At 39.5% G+C, this 19,736-nt stretch overlaps 1 protein-coding gene across 2 annotated transcripts in view; it reads left to right on the top strand.

The window, feature by feature from the left end:
- The window catches only part of PRKD3 (protein kinase D3), a 43,724-nt gene continuing 23,988 nt past the window's right edge, over window positions 1–19,736 (top strand). The window contains exons 1-6 of one of the 2 annotated variants that reach the window (XM_054629760.2): window positions 1–165; window positions 2,884–3,912; window positions 13,503–13,641; window positions 15,289–15,420; window positions 16,304–16,461; window positions 18,637–18,826. In XM_054629760.2, the coding sequence (XP_054485735.2) occupies window positions 3,622–3,912; window positions 13,503–13,641; window positions 15,289–15,420; window positions 16,304–16,461; window positions 18,637–18,826 (910 nt within the window). In that variant the 5' untranslated portion in view covers window positions 1–165; window positions 2,884–3,621. Of the gene's footprint in view, window positions 166–523; window positions 664–2,883; window positions 3,913–13,502; window positions 13,642–15,288; window positions 15,421–16,303; window positions 16,462–18,636; window positions 18,827–19,736 lie in introns of those variants that run through there. The other variant, XM_077175739.1, reaches the window with a different exon arrangement.

Here is a 19,736-nt window from a genome sequence, read left to right as displayed (position 1 = left end):
ATTGGCCGGGCGGCCAGCGGCAGGACGCGGTGGCGGGACTACAGCTCCCGGCAGCCCTCGCGGCGCGGTCCCGTCCCGTCCCGGGCGGCTCTAGTGTGTGTGTGGGGAGCCGCGGGGCTGGAGATGCGCGAGTGGCCGCTCCGGCCCGGGGCAGCGGCGCCGCAGGTGAGCGCGGCGGGACCGGGGGCGCCGCCGCCGCCGCCGCTGTGGGCGGGAACCGCCGCGGGGTCGCGGTGTGTGGGGGCGTGGGTGTGCGTGTACGGGGGTGGGGGCCGCCGCCGCCACCGCGCCGGGGAAGGGCGGGGGCGGACTCGAAAAGTTCCTGCCGCGGCGGCGGGAGCGGCGCCGAGCCCGGCACGGGCCGTGCCCCGGGGGAGCGCCCGCCGGCCCCCGCGGGGGGAAAGCGCCGCGGCGGCAGCTCCGCCCTGGGTGCCCCGGGGTGGGGGTGACGGGCCGAGGCCACATCATCTCCGGAGATGGTGCCGGCGGGGGCGGGTCGCGCAGCGGGGATTTAAACCTGGGAGGGAGGAAGGGACGGGCGGCTGCCAGCGCCAGCCCGGACGGGGCTGCGTGACCCGCGGCAGGCAGGACGCGTCCCGCCGGTCCCGCCCGGCATCCGTGGCGGGGAGCTGCCGTCCCTCCCGGTGGGAACGGCCCTGCTGGGTAAGAACCGCGAGTGGAGCCGCCTGGAGCGGGGCTCGACGTCCGCGTCTCGCCTCGCCTCGGGACGGAAGGGCGGGTTAAGGGCCAGGTGTTGGAGAAGCTGCCCGGGAGACGCTTGGTTTGGGTACAGCGGGAACGGGAGGGACAGCGCCTCTGGGCGGGCGCAGGCTGCGAGCTGGGCGGCGGGGGAAGGAGGCAGAGGGACTCCCTCATTGCCCCTGTTCCTCTCTGCTTTGTGAGGTATAGGGGTTTCTTTGCATAAACAAAATGCAGTATTGTAGACTGCATGCCTGTTTCAGCATACATTTGATTTGATGTTCGGAAGAACTCTATCCTCACTACAAAGTGAACAGTTTCTATGGCTTTCCTTTCAAAGAAAGATCCATTCTTTCCTATCAAGCAACAAAAATAAACTTTTTCAAAGGCTTGTATGCAAATACACATGGTATCAAAAGGCTTTGTCAATGCAAATGCATCATGCCTTTGACAAATGTAATTAACGTTCTAATTAGGCAGTTGTAGGTGAGCTTTCACAGGGTGCTTTCACTGTCTAAATTAAACTTGCCTAGCAGACTCATTAATTCTTTCGCATCATAAGGCTTTTCTGTTCTCTATTATGTTGGTTAGGCATTGTTTTTTGTAATTCAAATCCACCCCTAAGGCTTCATATTTGCTGTCTGTGGTATCTGTGAGAGGTGAGGGAGAGAAAAGCAGTATGTAGAAAACAAGAACAAGTCATCTGCAAGCAAACTTGAAGGCACTGTGAAGCTGCTTTCTTGAGAAAGGTCTTTAAATGTTACTGTTGCTGTCCTTGCTCTTCCTATTTATTGCTTTCATCTGTATCGTGTTTAGCGTGTTCTTTAAGGCCGAAGTTTCTTTTCAGATGTCGTTGCTACAGGTCCAACAAGTCTTCTGTATTTGAAGGCAAGAGTTTCTAGATAACTGTGCTGGAAATCCAAATGTATCAATTTGTTCTCTCTTACGGAGCCCCTGTTAGGAATTTTTGTCACAGTACTGAGAGCTTATTTTCCTCCCAGTACTGCAAATTGTGTATCTCTCTTTCCTTATCTACCTTTCAGAATGCAATGACAGTGGGGTTTTCACCTATTTGACTGGTAAATACCAGGAGTGCATAGTGTATTAATTGGACTGTTTTAGCAATTCTCAGCCTTATTTCTGGGAAGGACAGCTTCTACTGTGTGCAATAAGGTGTGGCATTTCTCTTCTGAAATTTCATTGCAAGAGTAGTACACTTTCTGAGGGGTTTATTTTTTTTTTGTTTGTTTGTTTTTTTTTGTTTGTTTGGGTTTTTTTTTTACTACATAAGGGAAGGAAAATACATGTGAGCTTACTGGTTTTGGTATCCTGTATGGATCAATGCTCCTTAAAAACTGTTAGCAATATGTGGTATCTATGTATTTGGACCACTTTTGCATCAATGGAAAACTTTTCCTGTGGCAGAAGTTGCATGGGGAATCTTGAAATTATTCTTTTCAGGCATTTAAGCTGCTCATGAAGTGCTTGAAATACTGAATCAGGTAGCATAGCATCTTGTAACAAGTGTCTCAAGCCCATGCTCATGAAATTATTTATTTTCAAACGTTGTAGCTGACTTGCTTTTTTAATCAGATGTGTGAGTATCATTAAATGATTTTTTTTCCAAAGGAACCGACCGATGCTAAATTGTAGGCTCTGCATATCTTCCTGTAGTTAGAGTTTGTGCAGTCATTCTTCAGTTTTCTTGAATAACAGTATTAAAATGATACCCTGAGTACATGCTGCCACATAGAGTTTGGTTTTTTATCTTGTATTTTTTTTGACATTTGTATGCGTTTAATGAATTCCCTACCCACCAGCTTCCCAATATAGATGTACAGAGCAGAGCTGTGTTCTACTGCTCCCCCCCCACCTTTTTGTTGTTTTCCTCCTAAGTGCTTTGCTCTGCTGAGCTGTCATTAATTAGAAGTTGTAGTAACAGATTGGTCAGTTCTAGATCTGATTTTTCTTGTGTATCATACCGTGGGAAAGCAGTAAAGTTTAATTTACAAGTACAAAATGCTTCTAATGTAACACATTTAGTGTTATTAAACACTATTTATTATTAACTCCTTTGAGTAAAAGGAGTTGGTATCCTGCTGCGTAAAAGTAGAGTGGTTGTGACATGGGTATGTGACTTCATGCATTTCATGTGAAATAACAACTTTATCTTTTCCCCTACAGGCAGAGTACAATGTTTCAAAATGCTGGAGATTATCTGGGTGATGCTACAGATTACATTTAATATGATTGTGTCTTCAGACATTCTGCTCCTCCATTTCATGAGCTAAAATATTTTATAAAAATGAAATTGGATATCTTCATTGATCTGCAAGTTCACCGTGTCCTGTGAATTCAGAGAAGACTTTCTGAAGGAGGAATAGATTCATCACATACGTGGACTTCTGGTGTTACTCAAGGATACACTTTTTTTTTCATTGTGAAAGGCTATCTGCATGAAGATGAGTCTTCATTTGAGATATGATCTGCGTAACTAGGTGAACAAGGATCCTTTTAATGAATTATCAACATCCATTTCAATCTGCTTCTCCAGCTTTTGTTTTTTAATAAAAAATGAAGGACAAGTATAAAACAGAAGAGCTGATGTGTTTCTGTGAGGCCTTTATGTAATCCTCTGTGTCTGGATGTGGTGCTAAAGGACAAGCAATCTGCTTTTGATCAGCTGATTGTAACTGCAGAAAGAGAACCTTTAATTTAAAGTAACTTGCAGCTGTAATTATTTTACTCTTTGGCTTGCACCAAATGAAAGGGAAATTTAAGTTTTACTGGTCAGGAGCATTTTATTGAACTAAGAAAGGGAAACTTACATTATCCTTGTTTTCATTTCAAACCAAGAACCAATAGCATATTTCACTTAGAATTTGACTACTAGGGAGATCTCGGCAGAGTAAAGCAAGTCAGATGTCAGCAAACGACTCTTCTCCCCCATCCTTACAGAAGTTTTCCCCACCTACATGTCATGCTGCTGCACCGCAGACCCCAACTTTGTCTTCAAGTCCCCAGTCGGGGCTCTCCAGTCGACTCTCCAATGGCAGTTTCAGTACCCAGAGCCTCACCAACTCCCGAGGCTCTATGCATGGGATCTCCTTCCTTCTGCAGATTGGTCTCACTCGGGAGACTGTCACCATTGAAGCTCAGGACCTGTCCCTCTCTGCTGTTAAAGACCTCGTGTGCTCAATAGTTTACCAGAAGGTATGGTACAATGCTACTGTGTTCTGCTGATGGCAACAGTTGTGTGCTAACAGGCTGTTTAGTAAGAGCAACTGAGATATGCCAAGAGTTTAGTATGGTGACAAAGATCTATGCTAGGTATTTGGAATTATGCAGAAAGAAATGTTGGTAGCTCTCAAGGGAGAAGCTTTTAATTCAATAGGAGTAAACCCTCCTCTTACTTTCTCACTTGTGAAATCTAGTAAAAGAACATGTAGTTCTAAATTTCCTGCATAAATGACTTCTCACAGTATGGGCAGTTTTTTCCTTTTAACAATTGCCACTGATACCTTAGGTTTTTACTAGCTTATGCTTACTGCTGTTGAAGAGTATTCTTGGATCTGTATAGCCAGCTGCTGTGACAGGACCAGTTGTGGCTACAGACTTGATACTTGCTGTTCTTTTTGTTTGTAGTTAATAACTAAATATCCCACCCAACAGCTAATAATGTTCTAGTATTGTTTTTCTGTATACCGAATACATGTGTTACTCCTATATGTCAATATCTTTCTGTTAGGAGGGGGTTGACTGAGAAATAAAAGAACCTTGGCACACTTTTCCATTGTGTCTTGGCTACCCTGTTGAAAATGCTGTCTACTTAGGAAGGAAGTAACACTGATCACTGCTGGTTTTGCATCCAAACTTTATCTTTATCTTTAGGTTAGGAAGGTTAGACCCTAGGAAGCAGCCTGAATAGAAGTTAACAATATTTCATAAAGTAAGAAATAATTGCTGTTTTCCATCAAGGTCAGGGAATTATCTCCATGTCTTTTGTTGTTGTGATAGTGGTGATATTTATCATTGGTTAGTTTTATTATATAATACTTTTTCACCTAATAGCCTGAAAAAACATAAGGGCATTATATGTTATTTGTATATGCTTGTGTATCTTTTTTCCCCATCTCATAACTTACTGCATATTTTTCATATAATATATTTCATGTCTTTTGTATTTTTACAAACTAGTTGTCAAACAAGCCAATTTCATAATAACTTCCAAAATATAATTCAGCATCTTAGTTCCTTTCTGAAGAGATGAGTTATTTGGGTCAACCTTTTTTTTTCCTGTACCATGCATGTTAGGTGTACCTTTATGCAGCCATTTTAGGGGCTGCTTTTTCTTTCTATATCCTTCTCTTTACATCTGCATATTTCCTGTCTTTTATCTTAAAGAAAGATGAAAACAAGTACATTCATGCTTATTTTTCTTTTTTTTTTTCTGTTTTTTCAGCAGGCTCAGCTAAAATTTTAACATGAGGTCTTCTTATAGCTTGAAGTTCTTACATGCTAAGCCTAATCTACTGCAAAACTGATGAGGATTTCATGATCAGTTTTCCTTTTTGTCTGGCTTTGCTGCAGTTTCTGCTCTCCTGCAGCTGAATCTACCAGAAAGTGACTGCTCAGTGAAAGCTTGTTGCAGGCAACAAACTGATCAGGAAACAACCTCACGTGTGCTGGATTCGTCTTTCATAAGTAGTTTTGCAGCTAGTGCACGAGTGGCAGTATTCTCCCTGTACTCTATTTGACAGCAGTATGTCCTGCCTTGACTTTTTTTCTCTTAGCTCTGGTGACTGTTCAATGTTCTTGGATTAGCAGATACCTAATGTGAAAATTGCAAACTGCATTCTTGTCGGTAATTGTGCGAATGGTTGCTGCTTTTTTCCAGTTAAAAGCTTTGAAGCTGCTGGGTATGCTGTTGAGATTCAACAGTGTTAAAGCTTCCCTTTCCTCTGGTATTCCACAGCTTGCTTGAAGTGTTTTGTCCTGACTGCAGGGTACTGTGTGGTTTGTTGTTGTGATAGTTCTGTACTTAACAGTATCTACTTACTGTGGCATTTCTTTAATGAATTAGGAGAAATACCTCTTCTTTTTTTTTACTTGGAATAGTAATTGATAGCTTTTCTTCTTATTTGAGTGTTATCTTTACTAGAGTTAAACAGATGTTTCCTTACTTAACAGTCACATTTCAGGTTTGTATTCCTCTACGTAATCTGGAACAAAATAAAACTCTGAGGAGTCCTTCTTTGCTTACTTGGGAGCTTAAACCACCTGCCTTACTGTATTTGAGGCTACAATTACAGTATCAAAAATGTTGGTTAGGGCTCTGCTTTTCTGTGTTTCCTGCTTCAGACACTGGTGTTCAATATAGCTTGTTCAGGTCTTGCTGAAGGGTAATTAGAAGCAGCATCAGCAGAACTGAAACTAAAGAGACATGTGTCTGCAAAGAGAGTGAGATGAGTAATGCAAATATTTGGTGTGTCTCTTAGCTCTCATACAGATGTTCTAAACATCAGGAGATGTTTTTTCTTTTTAAGTGTTTTTCTTCAATTTTTTTCAAGTATAAAGTTAAGTTTGGGGGTTGCTGTGTTAGGGTTGTTTTGTACTGGAATGGTTAATAGAAGTCCTCGGAAAATCCAAACTTTTGACTTTATAGGGATGCTTAAAAAAATTCTTGCTTATGGTCTCCAGTACATTCATGGTCTTCTCTGTTCATTCCTTATCTAGGTTGCTCTGTATTAAAGTATCAGACATACAGTTCTCAGGGGCAGTCTGAAGAGGAACATAAGCTGGACACATATGGCTGCTGGAATAGAGGGACAGTGTTTAGAAGCAGAAAAACTTGTAGCAGGTAGACAGTGTGTGTCATTGCACAATAGTCAGATATTCAGAGGCAAGTTCTTAATCCTGTTCTGTGTTTGAATGCTTTCTCTTCATTCCTCACATGAAGTAGAAGAAAGGGATTGCTGACTTAAAACTGGAAACTTGCATGTGGTGATGTTCCACTGCCTGCAAACTGAGAGTTATGTTGGACAGCATGCTCTAAGTGCTGTATTCTAGTTTGCCTAATTTTATTCTGCTTTGAGTTATAAATGAAAAACATTTGATTACTGCAGCTAAAAGTGTAACTTGAGCTATTACTTGTATAGTATCAATACCTGCAAGATTTGTTGTAACTTTTTCAGTAAATTTATGAGTCTTTACTTTCATATTTCTGCAACTTCTCCATCTTTTTTGGTCCACAGACCTGTCCTTCATTGTTTTCACTTTCAGTCATACTCAGCATTCTCCTTCTCTGTATATATTTCCTCGGATGGCTTTGTTATATTTTGCTCTGAAACAGACCAACTGCTCCCCTACCTTAGAATGTTTCCCTGAAATTCTCATGATCCTTTAACTGTTGCATTCTTTTTGATTGAGTACTGATACTTTACCTATGTAATCTGTTTCTTCCTCTTCCTGCCTAGTTTTTCTAGAACAGTTTTTTTCATTGAACCCACCCAAAGTCACCATTTAGCAAAATCAAAGGGGTATTTCTTATGTCTTGCTGATTACATTCCGCTTCTGTATTTTCATTGCATTACAAGGATCATATTGCAATCCATCCATATTCCAGATGGATTTCTACAACTCCTGCAATACCAACTTGAGTGTAATAAATAAGTAACAGAATTGCAACCAGTGTTCTGGGTTTTTCTCCAGGTTAAGCTTGTGATAGTTCATGGTGTTTGTTTTTGAAAGGCTCAAAAATGAATGCAAATCATCTCTTCTGTTCAGATGTGCTCAAATCTATTTTCCTCCTACTGCTCTGCCTTCTTGACTTGTAAACTCTTTTCTTCATATGAGCTAAATAATGCAGAGAATTAGCAAGAGTTGAGGCATGAGAAGCAAACATGCTTTTTTGAGAAGGTGGGGGCTGGGAGGTTACTGGTGGTACAGAAGTGTTACATGGGGGGCAGATTCGCATTTCCAACATGGTGATAGTTTTTATGCTGGAAAACCTAGCCAAGCAGTAGTCCAAGTATGTCTGTACTGAGGCATCTGGTGAAGGAAGGATCTCCTGCAACGTGTTTGAAGCTAATCATCTGTGTGATAATGTGATTTGGCACATGATTCTAAAGAGTGGGAGTGAATAGCTGGGTAGGGATGCAGGATAATAGAATGGATGAGTTCAGTGAACGGAGAGACTTTCCAATGGTGTTTTGGACCATTAGACTTTGGAATTAACTTTCAGTGGTTTGAAGCATTTGTTTTGAGTTATGACGGGTCATGAGATATTGGACCTTGAAACAGTATCCGCCTACACTTTTCCCTAGTGAGAATTTTTGGCGACTAGTCCAGAACTTTGCAAAGTAACTCCTGGAACTTGAAGTAAAGGGATTTTTCAGTTACTGCCAAGGTAGAAAGAAACCTCAGTTGTATTTCGCTCAGAGTACTGACTGCTGTATGTTGGTTGAGTTCTTCTGGATAAAAAAAGACAATGTAATGTACTCTCAATTAAAGCTAGCTATGCTGTAATACTTACAGTATGAGCATGCTAGATAACACCAATGATTTTTCCTCAGTGTAACTGTAATATTGCACTAGTTGTGTTATTTGTGCTAGTATCACCAAGTATTAATAATGACATATATTCTTGATATAAGTTGATGATATTGTTGCACCAGAGATTAATTTTGGCACAGTCTAGTGCATATGTAGAATTCCCACAAGTGATTTCCTGTCACTAGATGCTCTTTTGGAACTGTTAAAACTGGGAACAGTCATGTTTTTGCTTTTAGGAAACTTAGTAATACTGGGATTAGCAGTTTATATGTTCTGAGTAACTGTGCAGATACATTAGGCTTTTATGCAGGAAAGTAATGGCTGTATAATCCCATAAGATAAAACAGGCTTTAAAAAATTCTGCTTTGAGTTTTGTTTTCAAGTTTACATTATGAGCTCTTAACACTTCAAAGGAACTGGATAATGTTCTTCCTTAACAGCTTCGTGTAACTGAGCATAAAGAAAACTATAAAAGCTGTTCTTTGCTGCAGTACAAGAGAGAAGAATTTCGTAGTGTACAACTTGAATGTAGTTCAACTGTTGAACATAGTTTAAGCTTTGCGTAAAAATTCTGTTAAAAGATCCCACTTGAAATGAAACCTCTGTTAATCGATGAGGTTATCCTTGGCCAGCAGTCTGCACAGAGCCTTCTGGCCAAGGTGCTAGCAAGGAATGCTGCATTCCCGAATGGACTGGGGAGCGGAAGAGAGAGCAGGGCGCCGCATGCCTGGAAGGAGCCAAGCTGCTTGGTCGGAGCTGATTGCTCCCTGCATCCAGGCCCGGCCAAGTGCCTTAGACAGGGCTCTGCTGGGCCACCTGCAGCTCATCAGAGCCGGCCATGGGGAAGGGCAGCCAGCCAGCGCTTCCATGGCTTGGGTGCGTGGGGCTGCAGTGGGGGCAGAGGAGAGGAATCTGAGCCAGAGTGTGTGGAAAGGAGTGGGGAGGCAGGCATCTTCCCTGTAAGGTCTGTTCTTTTGTAACTGGGAAATTTTTTTTTGGTGGGGTGGGGGGGAAGTGTGCAAGGAAAGAGCAGGATTAGTTAATTGAACTTGAAACATTTTGTTAGGTATGATTGAATTTGGAGGCTGCTGCAGCTCTGTCCCTATGTGCAGCTACAGACAGTAAGACTGACTGTGTATTCCTGATAGACACTAGCATTTGGATACAGGTGTGCAGCACATACATGTATATGCACGGATCCAAACAGATCAACAGTGTTTGTGTCTGTGAGCACTCCCATGAGCACAAACAGCACCAGTGGTCCTATGCTGGATCAGTCTCTCGTGGTTCAAGATGGAGGTCTGGTAGTGGGGAAAAAATGTACAGACACGTACCCCCTCACCCACCAGTAAAAAAATAGCAACAAAAAAAGTGGGTGTCTCCAGCAGCTGGCTTCAGGCACTCTCTGCTACTTCAGTAGCAGCTGCTGGATCTTGGTCTTTACAGTTGCTGACACCTGGATATTCAAGCTCTTGATTTCACTTACTCTGATCTCTGTAGTCACTGAGATTGCAGGGTCCTCCTGCTCTGATTGCTGGCAGTCAGATCCCCCCATACACACATATGGGCTCAGAATGAGAGAAAATCATTCAAGAAAACAGATAGAAACTGAATTTAATGAGAATAGAGGACGGGTGGTGGTGCTGATGATGCACAGGGCATGATCAGACAATTGTTCTGACCAACCCCTGTTTACAGGTTGACCAGCCTGTTTTATCTTCTTATCCCTTGATTTTTTTCCCACGTTTATTCCTCCCTGAATCACCTCTTTCCTTGCCTTTGTTGCCTTCTGTAAACATTCTGTAGGTATTGTACAATCCTAATTTCCCAGCATTTTACAATCTGTACCCTACCACTGGACTGCAACCACTCTCAGGCCAAAAGGTGTTCTAGTGTTTACTTACCTGATCAGTGTATGTGTGGAAACCAGGTCTAAGGATGTCCTGTGAAGTCCAGGGTATCTTTTCCCTGGAGTTCTTTATTTGGGTTCCTACCTGCCCTTCTTCCTCTGTGCTCCCCTTGCTTGTGGAGATGGCCTGGGAGGTCCTGGGCAGGGTGTTGGTGGGCTGCCCCCACCTGCATTTTTCCTCCGTGCTGCTTTGTGGATGTGCAGACAAGCACCTCACAAGCAGGACAGGTAAAGGAGCTACTGCCTGTCCCTCTTAAGGATTCAGGAAAACCTCCTAGCAACTGAAGCTCTCCATACTGATGAACAGGCTGGGTTTCGTCTCATCCTTTTAGCTTTTGGAATTATTATTTCAGAAATGGAGGTCAGGCATGCACAATGCCTAGAAAAATGTGTCCTGGTGTAGTCTTGTCACATGCTATAGAAACTCTATGCAGAGGCTGTGTTTAGTGAGAGAATTCTTGTACTCCATACTAGTATAGATTCTTCCCTTGATGGTCGTGAGTTTGTGATTCTGCATCATAGTCTAGAAGCCACTGATAAAGCTCCATTTTTGAAATGGAAGAAATACCATTTAAGGAGGTTAAATGTTAGAGTTACAAAACCAGGGAATCTTTCACAGTCACTTTTATGTGTATGTATATTTGTTTTGGAAGAAAAGGGCAGTAAAGCATATCATGTCAATAAGAAAAGCATTCATGATACACAGTTTAAAAAGTGAATTTAATTAATGGAGAACCAAATGAGGGTGTTGATATCAACAGTTCTAACAATCTGTAATGGATGATTTTTGCCTTTTTTCCTAATATTTCTACTCCATAGAAATTAATTTTGCCTTTGGAATTTATTTGAAAAGCAAAATCTTAGTTATAGGTATTATAATGTTATTTACAAACTTTGGATTAATGTTGATGCTGCTTTCTAAGGGATGTAATGTCTCATATTTTTAATGATTAAACTTGCTGTCACAAAGAGGACTTCAGTGTTCATCTGTAACTTTAGTTTATTTTGCCAGCTAATGCTTTTTAGTAATGAAAATTAGTGTAGTATGTTTAAAACATTTTAATAAATCCAAGATTTGTACATGAGAATGAGTAAATGGCATATAGGCAGAATATATTTTGTCATAGCAATTAAGATAAGTGCTGCTTAGCAGGTGATTATGTGACCTCTGGTTGCTGAGGTGGGGGATTATGTGTAGGGGTGTTCTGGCAGCTGCATGACAGGGTTATGGTCTTAAAGAGTGAAAAAAAATTAAAGAGAAAGACATATCTTTATCAAAAGAAGGAGACTCAAACCTGTGAAATATCTTAGAGGCTTCCTTAAAATCTGTGGTTCGTAGGTGGTTCTGTGAACTTAATATGAAGAGACAATAGTTCACGTGATTCCCTGAGTCATGAGTTGTCCCTCCTGGCAGCTGAAATTAATATTGGTGTTACTAAAAAGTGTCACGTGTATCTGCAGGCAGATATATACTCTGGTAATGTTGATTTTATATCCCTTTTGTTAGAATTAGTTCTTCAGTAATATTATGCAATTAACAGATGTTAACAGTGTATCAAGGAACAAACCTCACAGCACTTATTTTAATAATGTTAATATATCTTGTTTTCTGTCAATCAAGGCACAGTGGGATTTTGGGTTAGAGCTTAAAGTAAGTTGATGATGTGGTTTCAGTTATGAAGAAATGTCAGTTCCCTTGGAAGAATTACTAGTGCCTGTATCTTTGTGTGTTCAGAATATAAAGTCAAGTCCTGTGCGTACTTGCAGAGATACTGATATACATAGTTGGGCAGCACAGCTAATTCTTGCTTTGTATTTTCTTTCCTATTACAAATGATCTTGGGCAATTGGAAAAATGTAATTTTTAGTATATTCTTGGATATTTGCTATTTTACATAGGAAGCCTGAGAGCGAGTTGAGAGACAGAGGAAGCAGCTGGCTGCTTTGGCATCAGCCCAGTAAATCAGTTTCTTCTTGCTGTGGACTGAATACCTCTGTGTCAGTATAAATTTGTCAGCTCTGTCTTTTGCTTTTGCAAGGGTTAAATTGTACAAATTCTGTCTCTCTTAGAGACTGTCCAAGGTAGATAGCATGCTTTATGGAGCATGGACTTCTTCAGTGTTATGTGTCATGTAATTATGTAGTGCATACACACCAAAACAGAGAAGACCAACTTGGGATTTCAGATGAAATTGCTGCTGTAAAGAAGACATTATTTTTTCTCTGAATGAGAAGAAAGTGTGAAAACAACGGGCACAATAGATATGATACCTTCATTATGTATTTGATTTGGTAGAACAAATCTTAGTTAATTACAATTAATATACTGCAAGCTTCATGGAGTTTAGATACTATTGACTGTGCAACATGTAAATTACTAACTTGTTACCTCATTAATTAAAAGTTTCTTCTGAGCTTTTCCATATTTTTTCCCACACTTTTCCTGTTTTGATCTGCGTGTGTGTTCCCACCTCAGGTTTGAATTCTGGTTTAAACTAAAAGGTCAGAGGAGCTGCTTGAATGCTGCTCATTCCTCTCCAGGGTCTGTTCCTGCTCTTTTCCCCCATGAACTGTTTACTTTTAAGCTTTTCATTTTAACAAGTTTTCATTTTAAGAAGTTTTACTCATACTTGACAGTGTTTTGAAGAGAAAGCTTTTAATGAGTAGGGAAAATACAGAGTGAGAAAGCTTTTTTCAGTGATGTATCATGGAAAAGTGGCATGTTATTTAGTGTATCTGTTTCCTGTATGGATTTTTTTTCCCGTCCTTGTGAGGATTTGAGTTTTTCTTTTCATAGAATCACCGAAAATGGGTAATGTTGGAAGGGATCACTGGAGGTCTTAGAGTCCAACTTGCCTGCTGAAACAGTGTCCTCTGGAGCATTTTACTCAGGATTTCTCATATCTGTTGATCTAAACTGTTGTAGAACAATGGTATGGAGCTTCTTAACTGGCTTGCTGCTCAAGAAAAGTGCAGCAGGTGCTGCTGGAGTGTCTTGAGCTAAATACCTGCCTGACCAGAATACCTGTGAAATAAGGGTTACAGGTGGTGGTATCCAAGTTAAAAGCCTGCATTGGCTTTTATGTGCCAGACTGATTATGCTGGTCTGAGAGATTAAAAACCCAAATAAACAAAAACTTTAACACTTCTTTTTTTCAGATTAAAAAAGAAAAAAAAATAGAAATTTTCAAAAAATGCTTTGTTTCCTCAAAAATAAGCAGATTTATTTTGTTGTCATGAAACATTTACAACTCTTGAGTTCTGTAGCTGTTATTAAAAACATTGATGTGTAGGATTATCAAAGAGCATGTATTAATTTAGAGTTTGATTTCTGTTGCAGTTCCCAGAGTGTGGTTTCTTTGGCATGTATGACAAAATTCTCCTGTTCCGCCATGACCTGAACTCAGATAATATTTTGCAACGAATTACATCAGCAGAAGAGATACATGAGGGAGATCTTGTTGAGGTTGTACTCTCTGGTAGGTATTATTGTAACAGTGGAACAACTCTTTGTTCAGTAGATTAAAAGAAAGTAGGACTTCATGGAGCATTATTTTCATGTCTGCCTTGAGCTTTTTCACTTTGGGCAATATACTTTGGGGTAGAGGTTTCTAAGAAAGTCCAAGTGTCGCTGATGCTTCAGCACTCAGTTTTGTTATTTTTTCATTGTTCTGTTTTAATCTTCTTCAGGTTTATTATTAAAAATAAATCTGAATTATACAAATGAGAATTTATAAGTATAATAATACCAGTTTTTAATTTTTGTGATTGTTTAAGGTGAAATGCAAGTAGGATTCAGAATTTGTTCTTCCAAGTTGTGGGTTTTCTTTTGCTTATATCTGTCTTTTTGTTCTGTAGTTTTTGCTATTGATGGCTTATGCTGTCATAAGACTTCATATAAATGTTGTTGCTGAATCATACCTATAAAAACAGACTCTTACAGGTTATTGTAGTTCTTAAAAATGGTTTCTTTGAACAATATTGTCCTTAGAGTGGTGGTTATTAACCAATAACGAGGACAAAATAACCCCAGCCCTGGTTGTCATTGTATGTGTTTGATCAATACTTCATCAAATTCAATCAAAAGCCAGCTGTAGTTAAACTACAGATAAAAGCTGGACTAGTGTTGAGCAGTTTTTCAAGTCTTTGAGGATAAAGTGACAAACTGAGACTATATATTAGAAGGAGAGACCTCTTGACTGTCATGAGCTTAGATTTGTAAGCTTGGTCAATAAAGTATGAATTTGATAGCTGTAAGTAAGGCTGAGTCCTTGGCCACATTTCAGGGCATGTCTAAAATGTTCAGTAATTGATCATCTTATTTTGAACTTTTCATTGCTTCTGATGAATAGCATTTTTGGAAAATTTGTTGTGTGACTGTTGGCAATCTCTGACAGTTTCCTTACAGACAGACAGACCACCCGAAACTGAGGCATTTTGAAGACATGTAAATCTCTTTCAGTAGGATTTTAAAAATAAGAATCTGAATAGGGAGTGTTAGTACGTATCTGATCAAAAAACAGTAGCCATCAGGACAAGACAATCTTGATGTAAAATACCTTTTTTTGTTGTTTCTTTTCCTCAAAGATACAGAACAAAAGAAATTGAAATATATCTACACTTATTTAAGGAAAATAATATTTCAGTGTTCTGTGGAAACTTTATCCACAGTTCTTTTTTGATACACTGAGTTTAATCTAATTAGCTTTTACTGCAGAAGTCCTTTAGAAGATAAAAATCTATTTTTAGAACTGTCTTTTTTTGAAAATTTTGTAGGTTACAGAACAGCTTGAATATTAAGTTGTTCGTTAAAACATTTACTGTTGCTTTTAGCAAAGCTTGTTGTACCTGCCTTCAACTTAGTGAGGTTTTCAACAGAGTGATTCATACTGTTGATTAGTTGGGACCATTAGCCTACAGAGTTCAGTGGATAGTTTTCCTCAATAAAAATGTTTATTGAGAACTATGTAGTCTCCTAAATGCATGTTTAAATGACATACAGTAAAATGCTGATTTCTAAATATCTTGTAAGCATTCTTTAAATTAGCCATTTTTAAAACATGTTATTTCCATAAATCCTTGTTGATCCTGTGGCAAGAGCTATAACTTACTGCAATTTTTTAAAGCTTTGGCTACAGTTGAAGATTTCCAGATCCGTCCTCATGCACTTTATGTGCATTCCTACAAGGCTCCTACTTTTTGTGACTACTGCGGAGAGATGCTTTGGGGTTTGGTACGACAAGGATTAAAATGTGAGGGTAAGTCAGTCTGTGATATTTACTGTATTTATGTGTATATTATATATACATTATATATATATTATACATATATATTATATATATATAATATATATATATTATATATATATAAATATATATATAATATATATATAAAATAAATATACATTATATATATATATACATTTTATATATATATATATATATATATATATATATATATATATATATATATATATATATATATATATATATATATATATATCTATATGAGATGAGAAAGAAGAAGTTGTATTGTGTTTGGTATGTCAGCAAGTGATAAATACAATATTTCCTACCTGGAAGGGTTTGTGCATGGGAAAACTGAAGTTCTGATCTTGGCATTAATGCAAACTTGGGCTAATGCATGACCTTGGGCTAATGACTTAAGTGTTGTTGTTTCCCACTCTGAAAAAAATAGCTAGCTTACAACCTTGTGTTCTTTGCACAAGGAGCACATAGTTTGGAGAGACTCCCAAAGGGGAATCCCTTTCCTTATGGCTTTCATCCAGCTGGCTGTGGAGCACTCTGCAGCCTGCTGTCAGGTACTAACACTGCCTTCTCACTGAATTCTTCTTGGTTCTTGTGCTCCAAAGTGAGGGAGTGATGAAAGCCTCCTGGTGCTGGGAGATCAGCTACTTCCAAGTGTTAGACCTTGTTACTAGAACTGGGCTTACTGGAGAAAAAGCTGTTTTTGTGAATTGCATCAAGAACACTAAAATCAGAGAATTTGACACAACAGTCTATTTCTGCCTTTGCCATTCTCCTGGGTAATCTTTTTAAAACTCCTTTATCAAAATATTACTACTGCTTTTTTTACTTTGAATGTTGGGAGGTTTTTTGAATAAACAAACTCCTCTTCCAGGTTGTGGGTTAAACTACCATAAGCGATGTGCCTTCAAGATTCCCAACAACTGCAGTGGAGTGAGGAAGAGGCGCCTGTCTAACGTGTCTTTGCCAGGAGCAGGGCTTTCAGTTCCAAGACCAGCACAAGCTGAACACACATCCTCTGCCTCTGAAGAAGTATGTAATGTGAAAGAAGAAACAATTGCTGGTTTAAATTCTTTAACCTCTGGTGAACTAGATAGTGTTTTAAGTGGCTCATGATGAGTATGTGAGAGTCAAACTTGACCATTTTGATCAGTTTTAGTGAATTTTAAAATACAGTCATTCTTAGACTTTGACACTTAGTGCTTATTATTACTGTGAGAGATGCAACAGGAAATAAATTATAAGTTTTATATACAAATTTGTTATTGGCCTTTCACTCATTGTTGTATGAAATCCAGAGAACTTTGGCTTCAGAATAATAAAACATCTTGCCTTCTAGTAATACAGATTAGTTCTGTAATTATTGTATCGGCATAGATTAGTTACTTGGCCAAAGCAGTACAAATTGTAAGCTTTAATACTGGGGAAGAGCGTTCCCGATCTGCTGTTAAGCTTTTCACAGAGTTAATCCAAAAAACCCCAAACCCTATCTAGGACGATGTATGAGATGGAAGGCTTACAGTAAAAACAGACATCCATAGTAGTTCCTTGTTGTGATGATTGCTGAGAGGTTATCAATTACATAACAAATATCAATTATCAAGTATATCCCAACTATATTGGGATAATGAGACAGGAGAGGCAAGGATTAGATCCATTTGTTTGTGCCTTAGGCTTTTCTAATAATCTGTTACTTTACACTATAACTATTTTTACCACAATTTAAATTACAAATCATATAGTCTAGTTCAGGAACATTACTTTTTTTAGCTAGAGGCTATAAAAGCTTAGCCTTGAGTAATGAAAAATATTTATTTTGATGTTTATGACTACTGGTAAGATTTATTCAGTGAACATAGAATTGTAAGTATTTATCACACAATTTAACTTTATGATTTCTATGTGCATGTTTAGTACTTTTTTGATACCTCTTCATTTTACGCAATGCTTCTTCTGTTTTAATTGCTAAAGTTTTTCTTTTAACTTCATTTCAAAAATTTTTTTGAGGGGGTTTATTTTCTAAATAATTTTTTAAATTTTCTAAACAGTTTTGCCTAATTTAGTAAGCTATCCAGCATGCTATACCTTGCTTCTAAAAACTGATAGTTTGAGGTAGTGATTGCAATTTGGTTTGCCTGCCTCCAGTGCTGTCTGTTTTACCTTCTATATGGAGACTTGTATGTGCTTGTCTGCACCTTGTCAGGTTACTCGAAAACTGAATGTTCTGAGTGAATTTCTAGCATTTTATCTTCTGTGGAAATAAAGGTTCATCCATAACTTCCTGCTTTCTGTAAGGCTTTTCCATCTGGTATTTTCATGGTTTTGTTTTACAATACCAGAATGTCCTCTTAAAGCTTTTTGGCCAGGTTGCTTTCTTGTCTGTCACTTTTGGAGCCAATACCTCCCTTACAGCTCCACTGACATTTTTTTTCATCCACCAGAACCCTCAAGTCCTTCCCAACAGGGCTGACACCAATCCCCAGCCTGTGTTGATAGAGGGAGGTGACCCAACCCAGGCACAGTGCCAGCACTTGGTCTTGTTGAGCCACATAAGTTTCACATGGACCCGCTTCTCGAGCTTATCCGGGTCCTGCTGGATGGCATCACATCCCTCCAGTGTGCCAGCTGGGTGACATCCACAAACGTGCTGAGGGTGCACTCACTCCCACTGTCTGTCATTGATGAAGACATTTAATAGCTCTGGTCCCAGTATCAGCCCTGAGGGACACCACTGTCACTGATGTCTGTCAGGACACTGAGACATTGACCACTGCCCTCTGGATGTGACCATTTAGTCAATTCCTTATTCTTCTAAAAGTCTGCCCATTGAATCCATCTCTCCACTTTGGAGTGAAGGATGTTGTGGTGACCATGTCAAAGGCTTTACAGAATTCCAGATAAACGACGCCTATAGCCCTTTTATTGTCCACTGAGATGGAGTCACTCCATCATGGAAGGCTGCTGGCTGTCCCAAATCACTTCCTCCCTTCATGTGCTTTAGCATAGCTTCTAGTAGGATCTGTGATCTTCCCAGATACAGAGGGGAGGCTGAAAGGTCAGTGATTCCCAGGGCTGTCCATTCTGCCCTTTTTAAAAATGGATGCAGTTTTTGCCTTTTTCCAGTTCACCTGGCTGCTGTGACTTTTCAAAGCAGTCATGGCAGTAGAACTGTTCTGGTGCAAATGATGTATTCCTTCTTTATTCCAGCGTTGCTGCCCAGAGCCTAGTAAGAGGATTCCCTCTTGGAGTGGCCGCCCTATCTGGATGGATAAGATGGTGCTTTGCAGAGTGAAGGTCCCACACACCTTTGCTGTTCACTCTTACACTCGTCCCACCATCTGCCAGTATTGCAAACGGCTGCTGAAGGGCCTGTTTCGCCAAGGAATGCAGTGTAAAGGTAAACCTTTAATTTGCTGCTGGAGCAGTAAACTTCAGTCAAGGTCTTGTATTTAAAACTGTTTGCAACTTAGGTGGCTGTATACTGCAAAATAGGGACATGTAAGTTTTGAAAAATTGCATAATTTTCAGAAGATCACAGCAGCCCTCATTTTCATTGTAGTAAGCTGTGCATTGTACATTTTTCTGAAAAATAAGATTTAATTGTGTAGATTGAAAACACTGTAATTCTAGAAGGATAATTATGAATTAATAAAAATGGGAAATGCTTCCTTTTGTTCAATATCTGTATTCTAGACTGATCACTAAGGAATTTGTGAATTTTCATTGTATTTTAGTCCAGGGTACTGATTATTACCTTTTGGAGATAGGTGCCTGTGCTGAACTTGCATGGTTTTTATGTAGCAAATGTTAACATGCATGGCTTCAGTTCTCAGGCTCTTCCATGTGGTTCCTAGGATGTAACTAATGTGATCTCCTTCTGGCTTTTTATTACTAGTTAGTGCAGATCTGTTGGCTTTGTTGCAGGAAACAAAAGTCTAGTAATGAATCATAAACATTAATACGGAAAGGAGTTTCCATTTCTCTCATGTGAGTTTGTCAAATGGGAGTATCGAAGGTCAGTTTTTTGAGAGAGGTCACTTAATACATTTTCAGTTTGCTTTATTAGAGGAGAGAAAATATTGTAAGTTTACAGCTGTGTTAACCTTTTTTTTTTGACTAGTAATAGTGCTGTCTCATGTGAGTAAGGAAGTAGTTTTATTTTTCATTTCTGTTGTTATTTGCAGTCTTTGTAGTCTGTTTGAAGTCTGCATCCTGAACTGGTTTTGATATTTTTTCCAGTCAGTGTGTCTCTTGGATACACACGATACAAAAATAATAAAGCCTGAAAAAGATGCCTTGTGGTTTTA

This window comes from Agelaius phoeniceus, chromosome 3, assembly GCF_051311805.1.
Source record: "Agelaius phoeniceus isolate bAgePho1 chromosome 3, bAgePho1.hap1, whole genome shotgun sequence".
NCBI lineage: Eukaryota > Metazoa > Chordata > Aves > Passeriformes > Icteridae > Agelaius > Agelaius phoeniceus.
This window is presented reverse-complemented; position numbering and strand designations above follow the sequence as displayed.